At 36.2% G+C, this 18,126-nt stretch overlaps 1 protein-coding gene and 1 long non-coding RNA gene across 9 annotated transcripts; both read right to left on the bottom strand.

Annotated features, from left to right (window-relative positions):
* Positions 1 to 626: 626 nt before the first annotated feature.
* Positions 627 to 2,284, bottom strand: LOC144563527 (chalcone synthase-like). Its single transcript, XM_078313022.1, has 3 exons — positions 2,028 to 2,284; positions 1,241 to 1,933; positions 627 to 1,138 (listed from the first exon to the last, which is right to left on the bottom strand). Exons 1-3 carry the CDS (start codon positions 2,203 to 2,205, stop codon positions 822 to 824), a joined length of 1,188 nt encoding a protein of 395 aa, XP_078169148.1. The 5' UTR covers positions 2,206 to 2,284; the 3' UTR covers positions 627 to 821.
* Positions 2,285 to 14,364: 12,080 nt separating this feature from the next.
* On the bottom strand, positions 14,365 to 17,810 carry LOC144563340 (uncharacterized). Of its 8 annotated transcripts, XR_013514325.1 has the most exons (7): positions 17,549 to 17,810; positions 17,041 to 17,116; positions 16,674 to 16,768; positions 16,572 to 16,602; positions 16,205 to 16,324; positions 15,994 to 16,109; positions 14,948 to 15,107 (listed from the first exon to the last, which is right to left on the bottom strand). It is a non-coding gene; the product is annotated as an uncharacterized LOC144563340 (long non-coding RNA). The 8 variants fall into 8 exon arrangements; XR_013514327.1 differs by lacking the exon at positions 16,674 to 16,768; XR_013514324.1 differs by lacking the exon at positions 17,041 to 17,116.
* Between the last annotated feature and the right edge of the window lie 316 nt (positions 17,811 to 18,126).

Raw genomic sequence — 18,126 nt, 5'->3', positions numbered from 1 at the left:
CTCATTTTACCCTTTAAGAAAAATATCAGTCTTCTAATTAGTCACTTTTCATGAACAAATGATTCAATATTTATCTACTTGTGATGTATATACAGCGAATGTATATGCACGCGCATGTGTCAGAAGTAGATAAATGAATCATTTGTCCTCGAAAATGAACCAATTAGAAGACTGGTATTTTTCTTAAATAGGCTACATATGTTTTATTTTGTTAATAAAACATAAAATGAGAAATTTAAAAATTTTAAATTAGTTTTAATGGAAAATGGGTAAATTTGTACGTTTTAAAGTTTAGAAGCGTAAATATGATATTATCTAGTTTACAGGGGGATGCATAATTTCAAAGTTCTTGAGGGATATACATGAAATTTCCCATTAATTAAGAGCAATTGTGAGTTGGTAGGAGGTTCTACTAAGAAGTGATATAGTTGTAGGTATTGTGCTAAAGCGGTCAACTGTCTAATATTATATAATATCATTGAGAGTTCAATTATAATTGTAGAAGTGTGGAAGTATTTATACTCAACATAGTTTCAAATAAACTATTTTTGCTGGGATGCATATGAATAAATTATAAATAGTTAAATTATCCTCAGGCAACAAATTAATAAGACACCTATTCAGTATTATCAATTAACGTCCAACATACTTTTATTCCTTCTGTTGTAATAATTGTAGTTTCCCGGTCGCATTCAAAAAACAAAAACAAAAAAAAGCAATAATAGAAAAAGTGCTACTGTTAAGCTAGCGATAAACTAATTAATTTCAACTTAAACAGTAAGCACACGTATATATATCATCCAGGCCGGGGCTGTTCTCTCTCAGTGTGCCGGGGCTTCGACGACGGGAATGCTACGTAAAACAACGGACTCCACAGTGAGGCCTGGCCCGAAACCGAAGAGCACACCCCAGTCGAGGCCCTCTCCAGTGGTGGCCTTGCCTTCCTTCACCGACCGCCGCCTCATCTCGTCCAGTATGAACAGAACGCATGCACTCGACATGTTACCGTACTCGCTCAGCACGTGCCTTGTCGCACGCATCTTCTCCTTCTTCAGCTGGAGCTTTTGCTCTACTGCGTCTAAGATCGCCGGGCCTCCCGGGTGTGCAATCCAAAAGATGGAGTTCCAGTCATTGATACCTGCATGTACCGTACATATATATATTAGCTATCTTGTTTGGTATTGTTTATTATATATTTAGTGACAAATATAATTATAAGTGTAATATATTGTTTCATTACCAAGGGGAGTAAAAGCCTCAACAAGACTTTTCTCGATGTTTGTCGAGATGAGCCGGGGCACATCCTTGAGGAGATGGAAGGTGAGACCGACTTCACGGAGGTGGCCATCGATGGCTCCCTCTGAGTTGGGCAGGATGGTCTGTGCAGCTGAGACCAACTGGAACCAAGGCCGCTCGATTGCTAGGTCAGGGTCAGCACCTACGATCAAAGCAGCTGCACCATCTCCGAAAAGTGATTGTCCGACAAGGGAGTCAAGGTGGGTATCTGAGGGTCCACGGAAGGTAACGGCAGTAATCTCCGAGCAAATCACCAAAACTCTAGCACCGCGGTTGTTCTCAGCCAGGTCCTTGGCCATGCGGAGCACGGTACCACCAGCAAAACAACCCTGTTGGTACATCATCAAGCGGTTGACAGACGGACGAAGTCCAAGGAGCTTGGTGACTTGGTAGTCAGCCCCGGGCATGTCGACACCGCTAGTGGTGCAAAAGATCAAGTGGGTGATTTTGGATTTTGGTTGGCCCCACTCCTTGATGGCCTTGACGGCTGCCTCCTTACCGAGCTTGGGTACCTCCACGACAACCATGTCCTGACGTGCGTCAAGTGACGGCTCCATGTAAGCGGTCATGTTCGGGTTTGCAGCTAAGATCTCCTCGGTCAGGTGCATGTACCTCTTCTTGATCATCGACTTGTCGCCTGAAATACAATAAGATTATCATGAGAAACTAAAACTAAAATAATTGGCAACATATATATATATACATCTTCATACTAAATTTGTACAACTTACACATGCGCTTGAACTTCTGTTTAAGATCAGTCATATGCTCACTGTTCGTCATGCGGAAGTAGAAGTCGGGGTAATCAGCCTGGTACACTTCATTTTTCGGGTTAGCTGTACCGATGGCCAAGATGGAAGCCGGACCTTGTGCACGTTGTGCTTGCCTGATCTCCTGTACTTTAGCCATAGCTTAAAGTTTGTTGAAGAATTAAACTTGAAGAATTAAAGACTGAAGAGAGGAGAGAGGTTTGTGTTATGATTTGTGATGAAGGAGAGAATTTATAGGATTGGAAAGAGGAAGGTGCATGATAGATAGATAGTATGACAGATTTGAAGAGACTGGTAGGGTGTTCAAACTTGGACTTGTTAGGTATCTTAGAAAATGTGAAGAGAATCAGAGGCACAAGTGGATCTAGCTCCTGTTGCCACCAACTTCCCATTTGAAGAAAATATGTTTTTACCAAAACCTACTAATTTACTTGGGTGATGATACTAACACAATTAGTTATTTTATTAACACACCAATTTTAAATTTTTCACTTGTCTGGACAAATTTGTCCTTGTCTAACTTCTCTATATGCCATGTCTTTTTTAAGATATATTTTCTTTATATTTATTAGAATTAATTATTTATTTTATTTTCATTACTAAAAAATCTAGTGAAATCTTCGTCGGCCATTTTTTTAATACCCTTAAAAAATGTCCTCCGATTTAATTTTTTTTATAAATGCCCCGACCGCCTGGAGCGGCCCAAAACACAAGCGGATCGCTCGTCCCACGGGCGGGTCATACACTAGCGGACCGCCCGTGGGACAGGCGGTCCTCTTTTTTTTTTTTTTTTTTTTAGAGATCTTAGTATTTTGATTAAAAAAATTTTGTGAAGAAAAAGTTTTCTTGTTTATAGTGTATGCCAAAAAATAAGACATTTGATATATTTATGAAGCGGTGTCGTAACTCTTTGCAACTTTGATTTTATTTATTTATTATTTATTTTTATTTTTATTTTTTGGTGAACTTTGATTTTATTTGTCAGTTGGATATTACAAGTCTAAATATAAAACAAATTAAAGACTTGACCTTTATTCAAAAATTTATAGGCTCTGACAACTTGTTGATATTCTTCTCTTTATTTATGGTACTAAAAACAGTAATTTAGAGTCGCTAAAATATGTTCAAACATCAAATTAGATCTCTATCCATGCACAAAGTATCCTAGACTGACCTCTGGTATGGTACCAAGTCCAAACTCAACAACCAAGCACTAGGCAAATGCCACTGGTATAATGCAATGCACTAAAAACATCAAATTTGACATTTAATTTGCTGGTAAATCAACAAGTATGGATTGATACAGGGAGTAAACTGCAAAAGTGATTGCACCAGCATGTAGAGCATTAAAAAATACACAGAATTGATATAAATTTCAACTTATTTGGATTTTTCTACAGTTATGAATTTTCAAAGTTTAATTTTCGAAAAAACTTTAAACAGCCATAACTTTGGCTAGGAAAGTCGGATTTACGCGTATGAGCACTTTTCGAAAAAGGGAGGACGAGACGGATCTAATATTTCCTGGGTGGTACATCAAGCCTTGTTGCATCGGAAGCATCAGAATTTCAAAAAAACGTCGTTTAGGGCCTCAAAAATTCAGTTTTAGTTTTCGTTCGACGGTAGGCATTAAAAAACAGTGATTTTCAAACCATTTTAATAAATAGTAAAAAAATTCAAAAAAATGTAAAATTTGATCTCCAAGCACATTTTAATATAGATTAAACATCTAATGATTTGGATCGGCTATTTGGACTTCGAAACTAGAAATATGATCACGAATTAAAACGCCCCGTTTAATTCAAGAAGTATCGTAGGCTTACTCTACCTGTATATATATGTATATTTATATGTATATGTACATATTTAGACATATATACATATATTATAAAAAAAAATTGTATATATGTATATGTGTATATGTGTATATGTGTATATGTATATGTGTATGTGTATGTGTATGTGTATATGTGTATATGTGTATCTGTATATATGTATATGTATATGTATATATGTAGATGTGTATGTGTATATGTGTATGTGTATATATGTATATGTATATGTGTATATATGTACATGTGTATGTGTATGTGTATATGTATGTGTATGTGTATATATTATACATATATTATAAAAATCGGAAAAAAAGAAAAAAAGAAAAAAAAAAAGAGATCAACAAGCTGTCAGAACTTAAATTTTTTTGAATAAAAGCCAAGTCCTTAATTAGTATTATATTTAGACTTGTGATATACAACTAATAAATAAAATCAAAGTTCACCAAAAAAATAAAAAATAAAAATCATAGTTATAAAGAGTTACGACATCACTTCATAAATATATCAAATGGTTTTTTTTTTTGGTATACACTCTAAACAAGAAAACTTTCTCTTCACAAAATTATTTAAATCAAAATACTAAGATCTCTATAAAAAAATAAAAAAAAACCCATGGGGCACCCCAGCCATGGGCGGTTTGGTTGGATTTTTGGGCCGCCCTTAGGCCTGGCGGTCGGGGTAGTTTTGACAATAAACGATACAAAATTACATTTTTAAAATTAAATTTTGTGTTAAGGGTATTAATAAAAATGGCCAGTGCTTGAAACAACTGATATTTTACCGCAACATAAATTAATAAAAAAATATATTTCATCCTACAACTTCTCTTGACATTGTTTTGTAAAAGCAAAATTTCATTCTTGACTTGAGCAATATCATATACTAAAGATATATTATTACTATGTTTTAAAAAGTTCAGCTAGTATGACATTAGTGTCATGTGATATCGATCTTTAAAATCTTTTAGATAGACCTCAAACGACAAATTTAAACTGCTCAAACCGACCTAATTCGATCGTCAGTGATGCGTTTATATACAAAATTTATAAAATTTTGAATTATTTTAGTAACAAGTCAAGCGGTAAAAAAATGATGAAAAATGAACGCATTAAAATTAACTTAAAAAAATTCTCGCATTTGACCGCTTTTATTGTTTTTATATATTTTCAAGTGATGTCATTTAAAAACTTGTATTTTAAAAAAACATAGTAAAAATAAACATGCTGATTTTTTTAAACAACATAATAATATAGTAAAAAAAAAATTAAACTTCTGATACAATCTAAATATATTCAAACAAAAAAGGATCAACAGAAATATTTACAAATATATTCTAGTCAACTAGAGATGTATGGGTTACTTGAGTTTTCTTTTGTTGTGGTTCTTTCAAGTTAAATAAGATCTAATAGTGAAGATTATATAGTAAGCAATAAATGGTCATTATGTGATCGGCGTAAAAGCGCAACGCAAGTTTCGGTACGCTTGGGAGCGTACCTTTTAAACCGCGGTTACACCTTCCGATTAGGGTTGCAAGTGCACAACCCTATCGAGGAGTATAATCGGGTATCGATCCACAGGGACGGTTTCTTTATCTAGATATTTACTTATCTCGACTAAAGACTAGAAGTGAGAAAAAGGGGTTTTGGTGTTTAATTTTCCTAAGGAATCAACTCAAGCAATCACACAATGATATAGAATAGTAAATGTGCAAGAAAAGGTATAAACTGTGTTTTGATTTGGGATAAAAGGTGTTTCAAGGGTTTCAGACTTCATCTCTGATTTGCCTCTAGTGGTACGGCCCTTACCAAGTTGGTACGGCCAGGCCGCACCAACCTGGTATGACCAAGCCGTATGGGGCTTGGTACGGGTAGGCCGCACCACTCTTGTAAGGGCCGTACTGGTTTACCAGAACAGAGCTTACAAGTTCGAGTTGATGCATTTCTTGCTGGTACCTCGTATTAAACTCTTGATAAAGGTTCAATTGACCATACCTAAGGTTCCTAAACCTCAACTCTCGTTTGTTGGTTCAAGATCTAAGTTTTGGATTCAATTCTTCACCTTCTAGGGTTTCTAAACCTCAACTCTCGTGTTTTGGTCCAGATCCTCTAGTTGATTGATTGGAGATCTAAGGTAACCTCTAATCTGTCGATTAGAGGAGAATTCAACCTTTCGGCTTCAATTCGATCAAGTCTACCTAAAGGGATTGGTTTGGTTGAGAGAAGGCAATGGTCACATGACCTTGTTAGGGTTGATCTACCACTATAGGCACACCACATGCAATCACAGAAACACAAAGCAATCAAGAAAAGCAAATTCACAATCAATTCAATCACAAGAGTTCATACAAGATCCAAATCAAGAAAAGCAACACAAATCAAGAAAATCCATCTACAAACCCTAGAAACGAAAGTCTACTACTCACAAGTCATGGATCTGTCCAGATATACAAGAAAAGAGATAGAGAAAGTCATGAAAGAACTAGATTGAAGATCGGGAATGGAGAAGGTGTAGATCCGTCGATTCTCGCCTCTTCCTCTTCCTTGATCTTCTCTTCTTGCTCCTTTGCTCTCTTTCTCTCTTTCACTGAGCTCTCAATCTGGAATGAAGTGGAATCCCCGAAAATGGAGAGATCCCCCGCTTTAAATAGCCTCTGCCAAGATTTGAATTCTGTCAGGCGGCATCTATGTACGGCCCGTACCAAGGTGGTACGGCCAGGCCGTACAAGATGGGAAAGAGGCTGGATCGGCTAAGTCTGGTAAGGGCCGTACCAAATCTGGTAAGGGCCGTACCAAGTCTGGTAAGGGTTGTACCAAATCTGGTAAGGGCCGTACCAAATCTGGTAAGGGCCGTACCAAGCCTGGTAAGGGTAGGCCGTACCAAGTCTGGTAAGGGCCGTACCAAGCCTGGTAAGGGCCGTACCAAGCCTGGTAAGGGTCGTACCAGGGAGTCCAAAAACGCCGTTTCTTCGTGTATTTTGCTCCAATCCTGCAGAAAACAAACAAACTCTCAACAGTACCAAATTCTAAGGATATATCAATGAAATGCACATGATTTTGACAATTTAGAACGTGAATTTGGTACGAAATCAAGTCAAATATAGGCTAAATATGCGAGGTATCATTATGCTAAAAGATTGCATAATCTCAGGAGTTCAAAACCGGCAGTTGAAAGATCTCCATATAGAGGACGAAATTGTCTATAAAATTCAAAATTTTAAAGTTGTTGTGTTAAAATAAAAAATTATTGTGCTAATATCAGCACCCATTACTTGCCTAAATTTCCATTTAAGCTAAACTTTTTTTTCTATAGATTGCAATAAAAATGTTACTATAGATTCTATAAAGATATCATATTATTCTGGATGTAATTAATTATCAAAGGATTAATTAATTATGAAATGATTTGTTGATTGAATTGAAGAGTGTGTGTGAGAGAGAGGCACCAATTGATTGATTAAATTGATAAATCAATCAATTGGCTTAAATAAAAAGTTTTAATTAACTTAACGATCGTTCAGAAATTTTCTGACAGACTAAAATGAAACTAAAATTTTGAGATTTAGAAATAAACTAAAATATAGCACTAGGAATAAAATTATAATTATTCGGTAAATTAGAAACTTAGAAAATCCGTTACAATTCTTTTTAAGTTTTAGGAAAGAAGAAATTTATTTAATTAGATTCGTGTAAATAAATAAATAAATTGAATTCCAAATAAGAGCATAATTATACGAAATTATTCGTACCATTGGATTTTAGAATTTATAAAACTAGTTCATTTAGGAATTTTAGAGAGTTAATGGAATATATAAAAATTATATAAATTGAGAACGAATTATTCGAATATTAAATTGAGAGATAATGTTACGTTACGAAATTTTTACAATTAAATTCAAATGAATTAAAAGCAAGAATCAAGTTAATTGTGCTAACAAAATGGAAGTTAAAACCTTAATTTAGGTTCCTCTAATTAAGTAAGTTAAGTGTGAATCGAAACCGCGTCGAAATTTCGATAATTTGAGACTTTACAGGCTCACTGCGTCCGCACTGGTAGGTGACTGCGGGTGACTGACCCGCACTGACTTCTGTTTTCCTTAAATTGCCTTTGAAATTTCTGTGAGTGCGGGTGAGGCCACCCGCACTGCGGGAGGGTGCGGCCGCACTCATGATTTTCTGTGTTGAACTGAAATTGGCTAAGTACTGAGTGCGGGTGAGGCCACCCGCACTGCGGGTCAGTGCGTCCGCATTACGCTCGGACTTTTTCTGAAATCATTCCAAAAATCTACTAAGTTCTCACTGCGGGTGAAGCCACCCGCACTGCGGGTGATTTCTGTGTTAAAATTCATGCTGAAAACTGACTAAGTGCTGAGTGCGGGTGAAGTGACCCGCACTGCGGATGGAGGACCCGCACCGACACTGATTTTTGCACTGGAAAGTGCTGGAAGGACCTACAAACTGCCGAGTGCGTCCGCACTCAGATCCAGTGCGGGTGAGTGATCCGCACTGGGTGATTCCAAGGGCTTATTTGCATAATTCCTGCTCTCTCTCTCTCTCCCACTTCATTCCTTTACCATTTTAAGTGAAATTTCTGCCAAGAGAGAAGAAAAAGAGCGAGAGAGTTTCCCGTTCCTCTCAAACCCCCGATTGTTGCGAGAAATCGAAACCGGAACCGAGTAAACGCCCGTGGATCTCTTCTAACTCTCCTATTCGGTATTCTTTTCTCTTTTTGTTTCTCTCTAAAATCTACGATTTCTCGATTTCTCTGGTTTTCGTTTTAAACTCGAGATTTGTGTTCGAATTGCTCGAGGACTAGTTCCTCTACACTCCTTGCTTGTTTATTTGTCAATCTTTTTCCCGATTTCTTCCGATTTGTGAAATCTGATTTCTAGGGTTTCGTGCCAAAATTGAAAGTTGGCATAATCGTGATTTGATTTGCTTAACCCAACCACTTAGACTTGTAATCGGTAGGGTTGCCTCCTGATCGTGAATTTTTAGAACATTTAACGGCTGATTTGAGGTTTTGACCAAATTAGGGTTAACCAAACGGTAAATTGAAATGAACCGAGAACCAAAGTAGTGAAACTGTGACTGAATGGTTACCTAATTATAATTGTGTAGGGTTTGAAGGAACCCGAGGTAAATGGTGTGAATTGAAATGTTGTAAGTAAGAAATCAGGAATTGAACGGATTGGTACCAAAGGATAGGAAATTGATTAAGGTGTAAGCCTGATGTAACTCGAGTAAATGTTTCCAATAGTGAACCAATGTTAAACCAAGTATACGTATAATATAGGTATAGGCTCGGTCGAGCAAGAACTTGCGAGACAATACGAGACGTCCGATCCTTAAATTAAGCGGTACGCTCGTCATACTCAGGTGCGGGATTCTTGGACTTGTTTGATACTTTATTTTCAGGAATTAAACTGTGTTTTCGTTTGTCATGTTGAATATCATTGATTGCATCACTGAATTGCGTAGAGCATTTGCATAGCCCAATCAAATTAAACTCGAATTGATCTGAATTGAATGATTTGCATACTGGTATGGTTATAGGTTATGTCGATCTATTGTGATCTGATTTTGATTTAAAGTCACCACGAGTGGAATTGATATGTGTGTGAATGGATTTACGAAGTTAAGCACTTGGATCCAATTAATTTGCCAAGTCGGGCTGTATGCTGACTTGGATTCCCAGGATCCTAAATGGCCTTAGGTGAACGGCCCTCGATATTCCCAGTACCGGTTGGGACGAGGGAGGGTGATTATGTTATGAGATGTGATTGGAAATCGTGGGTGACTTGTGTAACGTCTGTGGCTCGGTGGCATTTTCCTACGTGTTAATGCATTTGAAAGGTCAATTGAATATTACGACTATTGGAATGATTCCATAGAGGATTTTCTTTATATGATTCAAACCAGACCTTAATAAACTGTTAAGCCAAGCGATTGCAGATGGGTGTCAGATAAAGGGTCCAGCGGTTGGCCATCTGTAGGTGTCAGTAACCCTACAGATGTGGGTTTGATAATGGTTCAGCTCGAAAGAACATCTGTAATTGCTACAAGCCCTATTGAATTGAGTTATTGAATTGAGTTAAGCCAAAATATATGTTGTGTTTGAAATTCATCTTGGAAATTCCGTAAACTGTGTTTCAAGAATAATTTAAACTGTTGTCGTGCATTGGCATTCTGTTATTTATGATTATATGTATCTGTTTGCATTGTTTATTGTTTGGGTTTCATTTTTGAATATAGAGTTTGATTGCAAGTCCAATAGTCTGAACTGTGGCAAATTCGCACTGAGAATTTATTCTCACCCCCTCTCCCCGATTATTTTCAGGTTTTCATTACACGGACGCAGCGAATGAGGATATTGGTAATGCATATAAAAGATCCACTGCCTTGCGTGTATATGTGACGATTGATTTATACACGCGGCAGGCTGTCAGACCCCCGTGGATTTGGGGTGTGACATACCCATTCTAATAAGCAGTGTTTTAAAATGCAGCCGCATATGCTTATGCAGTGGTCTTTCGCATACAAAATCTCATGCAGTCATGTTAATGCGGTTTTGAATATACGGGCACATATACGGTTCATGCGGACTTAAAAAAGACCTAAAAGTTATTTTGCGATGGAGAAAATTAGAATCTATAACATTTGTAATATGGTAAAGAGCACAAACCACTAGACTAAACAAGTCTTTAAATATAAATTAGTTTTATTTTATCTACATTTATTTAACAAATCATAGTTAAACCGCATACGTAATTCCGCATATAATTAAATCTGCATATGCGGTATGCAGTGGCCTTCTGCATGCATGAACAAAACCGCAATTTAAAACACTACTAATAAGTCTATTCCACATGTGGAAAATTGTTTGATGTCATGCTTTTACTTGTTATCGGTCTCACTACGTAACGACTGTGGTTGTTAGATTAAAAAAAAGACTGGAGTGGGTTGTTAGGAACTAACACAAACGAACATAGTAAACTCCATTATTGCTTTTCTAGTTTTGAATAAGTCAGAACAGTACTTTAGCTGAACTAATTGATTAATTTATTCCCCCAAAATTACAGGATAGTAATGAAGGATTTTATTTCAAGGACCGTATATTAAAAACATGGGACAATTAACTCATCGGATATAATACAGTTTTATAACTACTTTTTTCTCAATAAATAGTAAATCATTATTTTTTAATGTTTCTAAATTCTTTAGATAAAGTGATTTTCAACATATATCAAAAAAAAAATAACAAAATATAAAATTTGATCTCTAAGTATATTTTTATATAAAAATCATATTGAAATGTTAAGATTGATTATTTAAACTTTGTAAACTAAGATATTGATCCATAGTACCACTACACTACAGCAGAAACAGACTTCTGCGACCGAAAAACCGATCGGTCGCATATAGTAATTACGTCGGTCGCTGAAAGTAAAATACGGTCGTTGAAAGTATCGTCGTAGATACTCTTCTGATGACATCACCGGTCGCTGAATGACATCATCCGGTCGCTGATAAATTTTCTGCGACCAATTTTTTTTGTTCGCTGTTGTTTTTTGCTAACGTCATAAAAAGTTAGCAGCGACCAAAAACAACGGTCGCTGATAGTCTAATTTGGTCGTTGATACCCGAATTATCATATACCAATATGGATGGTCGCTGAAACTCCATCTCGGTCGCTGATACTGTTTTATCAGAGACCAAATTTTCTGGTCGCTGATAACTAAAACTAGTCGCTGATACCTATTTATCAGGTTTTTGAATTTTTTTTATTATTTACATTTACACTATTTAATAATTGGTACCACACGTACCAACATACAACATACAACAAAAAATAAATATCGATACACAATCAACATACAACATAAGCATACAAACAAATATAAACATAAAAATCGAGAAATAGTATATCATCTCATCAAACATAAACATCCGAGTAACATAAACAGTAAGTCTAAATACCAAACAGTACCATCTAATCAGCACCATAAAACATAAACATCGAGTACCATCTAAACAGTAACATAAACAATACCATCTGAGAAGATATAAATATATAAAAAAGGCCTAAGCAGCACCATCACCGCCAACATCTGACCAATGCCCATTGTCATCATCGCCGTCATCATCCTCGTCATCCTGAGGAGCGGGCATCGAGGCCGGCTGTGAGCCGGAACCTCCCTGTGAAGTTGTAAGAAAATATTTTAGATAATTATGATTTAGTGTTTAGGGTTCACAATTAAAACATACTGAAATATCGAATTTCTTACCGAAGAAGCTCTGAACTGAGCCTCCTACCGAGCCTCCAGCTGATCAAGTACCCGAGAAGATATCATGTCGATATCTTCTTCTGTGAGCTGCGGAGCTGGCGGCCTAGAAGAATATGACTGTGAAGAATGCGACTGAACACTACTAGACCCCAGTGGAGCAAAACATGCGTCTCGTGCTGCCTGAAACATTTAAAGTAAGATAATTAGTATTATCTAACAAAACTAAAAATAAATTTAAAATTTCAAAGACTGCTCCTTCCACTCAAGCATGGAATCTCCGTACGCCTTTCTTGCTGCCTTTATGCATTTGTTAAGCATATCCTGCAACCGTCCATCAGCTACCCTTCTAAGTGTATTTCATGCCTTAGTCAAATTTACATTCGGTGCAAACTGGTAGTGCTTCTACAATGTATAGTTAAAAATTAATATCGTTGGTTAGCTTAAAAAAAAGTAAACAAGTAATTATGCCGAATTTTATTTCAGAAAATTTTACTTACCAAAAACTCTTTCTGGATAACTCCCTTGGTTCGATCGAGAAAATCTGTGTATCTGGAGTACGGGCCAGGATAATTTTGACGTACTACGTGCGATATAATTCTGACGACCTACTTCGTCTTATCTGGGTGCCATGCATCAAAAGTCCTGCAAATAGAAATAATTATTACAATCACTACAATTAAAGCATAATTACAACATAAAAAAATGAATATTACCTGAAACCCTCCAACCAAACCACTGGTCGCAAACTCAGATCTGGAGGCAGCGCTTTATATGCATTTGGACTGCGAACATTTCTCTCACTATATATGCAACTAGAGTTGAGATGCAAAAAAAAAAAGATTGGCATTTCATAATAACTATATACACAACTATGTATGCAACTATATACACATACACATACAGATCAAGTTAATTAGGTTGTGTAACAAATAAATAATAACGGACTTTCAACTAATTTGTTGAAGGGTGTAATGTCATAAAATTGACATAATAAAATTGACGTAACAAAAAAAATCCAAATTTACACTTGAGACTAGTGTATTTATACTCGGGCGGGTACAGGTACGTCTCGGGTACGGGTATACTCGGGTACAAGGGTATACGGGTACGGGTATGGCGGGTATAATTTTCAAAAACCATACCCTACCCGTCCTATACCCTTACCCGTGTACCCTTGACGGGTACGGGTAGGGCGGGTACGGGTATTTATTTTATTTTTTTTTTTTTGCTGTTTTTTATTCTGGTTTTTTTGTTTTTGTTTTTTTGTTGGTTTTTTTCTGGTTTTTTCTGGTTTTTTTGGGGGAAAAAAAAATACAAATTTTGAATTTTGAAATGGCATGAACAGTGGTCGGGTATACGGGTACGGATACTCGGGTAGTCGGGTAGTCGGGTACGGGTTTAGTCGGGTACGGGTATAGTCGGGTAGGGTATGGTCGGGTATTGATCAAAAAAACCGGGTCCGGTCCGGTTTTTGCCCTTACCCGCATACCCGAGTACCCGACCCATACCCGGGCTCGGGCACGGGCGGGTAGGGTAGGGTATACCCGTTAAGGGTATTGTTAATACTCTACTTGAGACCCTCCAGATATTATCAATTGATAACAGACCGTCTAAAGCAAGTCAAGCAAGTCATGGAAGAAATTTACAATCAAGTGTTGCATCATCCATGCAACGGGACTTGTATACAGCCATACAAGCGGCATCTACATAAACTATGAATTTAAGATCCATAACTATTTTCAGAAACAAATCTGATTTAGTAAAATATCAATAATCAATTGTTTTTCATCTCATCTCTCTCGAATTAAACAGATACAGTATAGGAATGGTATAGCACAGATTCATATTCTACATTTTTCAATTCTAATTTTTTTTAAAGCATATAGACAGCAAGAGCGGGAGAGAGAGATTTACATGTAATTTTTAATTCCTTGTAAGGCGGAGGAGATTTAGGCACAGCTCAGTATTATGGGGTTTAATCACTTGGCAATCCAAGAATCTGTTATACAACAGTTGTTAATTAATAAACTTTGGAAGGTTACATGAGGTTAACATAGTAATCGTCATTAACCTTACTTTCCTATTAATCCAACCGAGCACTCTAAATTTTTTGAAGTATCATTTCTACTACCCTCTATCCAAACAGTGTATGAATCAGAAACTCAGAAAATCTGTCCCAAACAGTGTATTAATCCATTCTCCAATTGAAGTTCAACGGTTTCATTTGACAATTAATTTACAAGCAAAATAGCCATATGGCTCAGCCCATATACGAAATCAGCAAGCTCAACACAAATACACATTACAGCAAAAAATACTTTCTGCGACCGGTTTTCCAATCGCAGATAGTCTACCCGATCACATAAATTGAAATCCAGTCGCTGAAAGCATTGTCGCAGATACTCTTTTGATGACGTCACCGATCGCTGAATGACGTCATCCGGTCGCTGATACTTTATCTGCGACTAATTTTTTTAGTCGCTGTTGTTTTTTTGCTGATGTCATGAAAGGGTATCTACGACCAAAAACTGATCTCTGATATCCAAAAATCGGTCGCTGATACCCTTCTGTCAGTTTTGTAAAAAAAAATTTGTTATTTACTTTTTCCCCATTTAATTGATACCACACATACCAAACATTCACATCGATCAAACAATAATATCAAATAATAGCTCGATTCAAATATAATATCAAATAATCATAACATACATAATAGCTCGATTCAAATTTAATATCAAATATCGTACAACAATTCAATATTGACATACAACATGATATCATATAACATAAATAAAAAGTCATCACATATGTTACAAACTCCATTAGTTACAAATTTACTTATTTTCTAAAGATGTTTCTTACATTTGTAATGAAACATAGATTTCAGCGAGTTCTCTCCGAGCATGATGATCGGCCATTAATCTAACAAATGCAAATGATAGTAACACCAATTAATAAAAAGTACCATGAAAGGAGGACTTATTGTGAGAAATTTCAGCTTCAAACGATAAGCTGATAGGAAGAAATTCAAATCATATATGCTGTATAATATGTTGTTTTTATATTTTTGAAAAGTCTAACTTTGAAAATAGCAGAAAAATCCAAATGGAGAAAACTTCGACTCTAAACCACTTGTTGTTCTGTCCTCTATCTAACTGTGTAAGTGGATTTTGGATTTGGACTTTTGATCAGTCTGCACTGGCTGATCTGTCACAGGAGGTCAACCAGGGATCATAGCCAACTTTAGAAATTCATTCCAAGAGTTTTACTAAGCCAAATTTCATGTTCTTTATATGAAAATTCTCAAGACGTCGTGTTCTATATGCTGGTAAAGTTTCATAAATTTTGGAGCTTCCTAGCTATATCAAACAGTAGCCTAAACACAGAGGTAAACTAGAAACAGTTCTATCATTTTTGCTGTTTTTTTTCCATTTCAAAGACTGAACTTCAAAAATTCATTAAAAATAGCAAAAATATCCAAATTGATCAAAATTTGAGCCTAAACTGCATGAAATTAAATCCTCTATCTGTCTGTCCTATTTATTTTACCAGAATCAGAGTTTATGTTCTCTGATTTGCCAGTTTTCAACAGAAGGGTATTTTTGACCCTTTTTTATGACAATTGAGTCGATTAATAGGCTTCATCACTGATACCATACAAGACTACCTACACAACTCCAGTATTAAGCATTCAATGTCCATGTCCAAAAAAGACCAAGGAAGTACATTTCAAGCTAAATTAAATGAACATGGACAGACTCAAACTTATATTCACTAAACAAAGAAGTATACATGATAAATTCAATACCTATGTGCCGATTTGCATAGCCACCTGCGATAACTGAGTCGATTTGCATAGCCACCATGTGCATCACAAGAGTCATTAAGCTCAGTATCCTCCAATTTTTCCCTGCTTTCAATTATCTGCAATCGTTTTTAAGATTTATCAGATGTAATATTTTAGTAAATGAGAAGGTGACAAAGACTAAATCACACCATAAAAAAGGTGAAATTTCTACCATTTGGAATACAGTGTGTGATCTGCTGCTATAGAAAGGAGAAGGGTTCTGTACCAGATAGAATGCATTCCCAGAGACAAACTTAAGGGTTCTGTACCATATAGCTGTAAAGTTCCATAGCTGTAAAAAAAAAAACAGTATGTCATGAACACCCCTACAGGATGAAAGTATCTCATAGTCCCCATAGAACTAACATGTCTTGTATTTTTAAAACAGCAACATAGTTCCATAGCAATGTAATATACCAGTTACTAATACTAATGTACAAAATTCATTGCTAAAAGGCAAAGAGATGAACTAGAAACAGCACAAGCAAATAAAAGAAGAAACAAAGATGAAAGAGACATTAAAAAAAAAAAAGAATAACCTGAGCTTAGGTCAATATCTCTAGTAATAACCTGAGAAAACAAATCGATTAGAGTCAAATCAAATTTATAAGAAAAAGATTTGGAATCAAAGGGGTATTTACCGAAATTGACCGTTCCTCTTTATATGGCCGGTACTAAAGTCTTCACCTCACTTCACGGCCGTCTAAATCAACAAGCAGTCATGCTAAGTTTACACCTAACAATTGGGGCAGTTTGTTTAAACCCAAGATTAGACATTACTTTTTATTAATTTTAGTTAAGACTACTAATGGATCATCAGTCATGCTAAGTACACCAGATTCAACTGACAATTGGGGCAGTTCATTTGAACCCAAGAATCCATTCCTCCAATTTGCAACAACCGCTTGAACTGTTCCTATGCCAAGGTTACCAGATTATTTAAATCATTGCCCCCATTAATATCATAAAAAATTGAACATCTCATACTAAAAGGGACTTAAGAGTTACCTAATAATTTGAACAATATCTCATACTAAAGAGGCTTTAAATCTTACAATATCTAATACATACACATGCTGTGAGCCTGTGAAATAGAACAAGATCACAAAATCAGCTTTGTCATTAAATTTTTTAATATTAAATCAATAATGTGACAAAGTTCAGACCTGTGCTTTACTGGTAAATGGTAATATCTTCTAAAATTGCAATAGGACAAAATTCAGGTACTTCAATAGCAACAATTTGGTTTTGTAAACGATCCAATAAAGAAATTAAGTTCAGTTTGGCATCTCGTAGCTTTCTGTGATCTTAATAATGGCGACAAAATCAAATTATTTGCTTTCTGTGATTTGATTTGTTTTATACGATAAAATGAAAATTAAGTTCGATAGCAATGATTTGATTTGATTTGCTTTCTATGATCTTAAAAGACAAAATTCAATATTAGAGTCAACTCTCTAATTTAACTTGCAAACACAAATCAAATAAAATTAATCAAACAAGCATTGAAAACAACCTCAATTTCAGCACAGAAGTCTCTTGATTTCAGAGGTGCGAACGAGCCTGGAGGGTAAGAAGAGAAACAGTGGAGAGAGAGTGAGAATGGCGCGGCGATCAACGGTGACAGGCAGCGGCGATGCTTTTCTTCGCGATGGAGGTGAGTGGAGGAGAGAGGGAACCCTAGCGGCACCTGGTGCTGTGCGACGCGAGATGCAGGTGAGCGGAGGAGAGAGGCCATCGATTTTTGGAGAAGGGTTTGGGGTTCCGATCGATCCCGCGTCGTTTTGAAGAAGGGTTCTGTGGAGAAGAAGGCGCCTTTATTTTTTGGGGGAATTTCACGTATACCCCTCAAAAACTTCAAAATTACTTATTTCCCCTCTAAACTTCAAAAACTCACAAATTTACACATTTTATTGTATTTTATATTAAAACTCATTCTAAAATCTTAAAATACCCATTTTACCCTTTATTAAAAGCATATAAAGCCCATCAAACTCAAATTTAAATCTAAAGGGTTCCTCTACCGTTTGATCCGTGTGCATCGCATTAAGATCTGTGCATAGTGCTTCAATTTCGTGTTGATCTAGCATGCAC

The sequence above is a fragment of the Carex rostrata genome, chromosome 12, assembly GCF_964058835.1.
Source record: "Carex rostrata chromosome 12, lpCarRost1.2, whole genome shotgun sequence".
Lineage (NCBI taxonomy): Eukaryota > Viridiplantae > Streptophyta > Magnoliopsida > Poales > Cyperaceae > Carex > Carex rostrata.
Note: the sequence above shows the minus strand (reverse complement) of the source record. Positions and strands in the feature narration are given on the sequence as shown.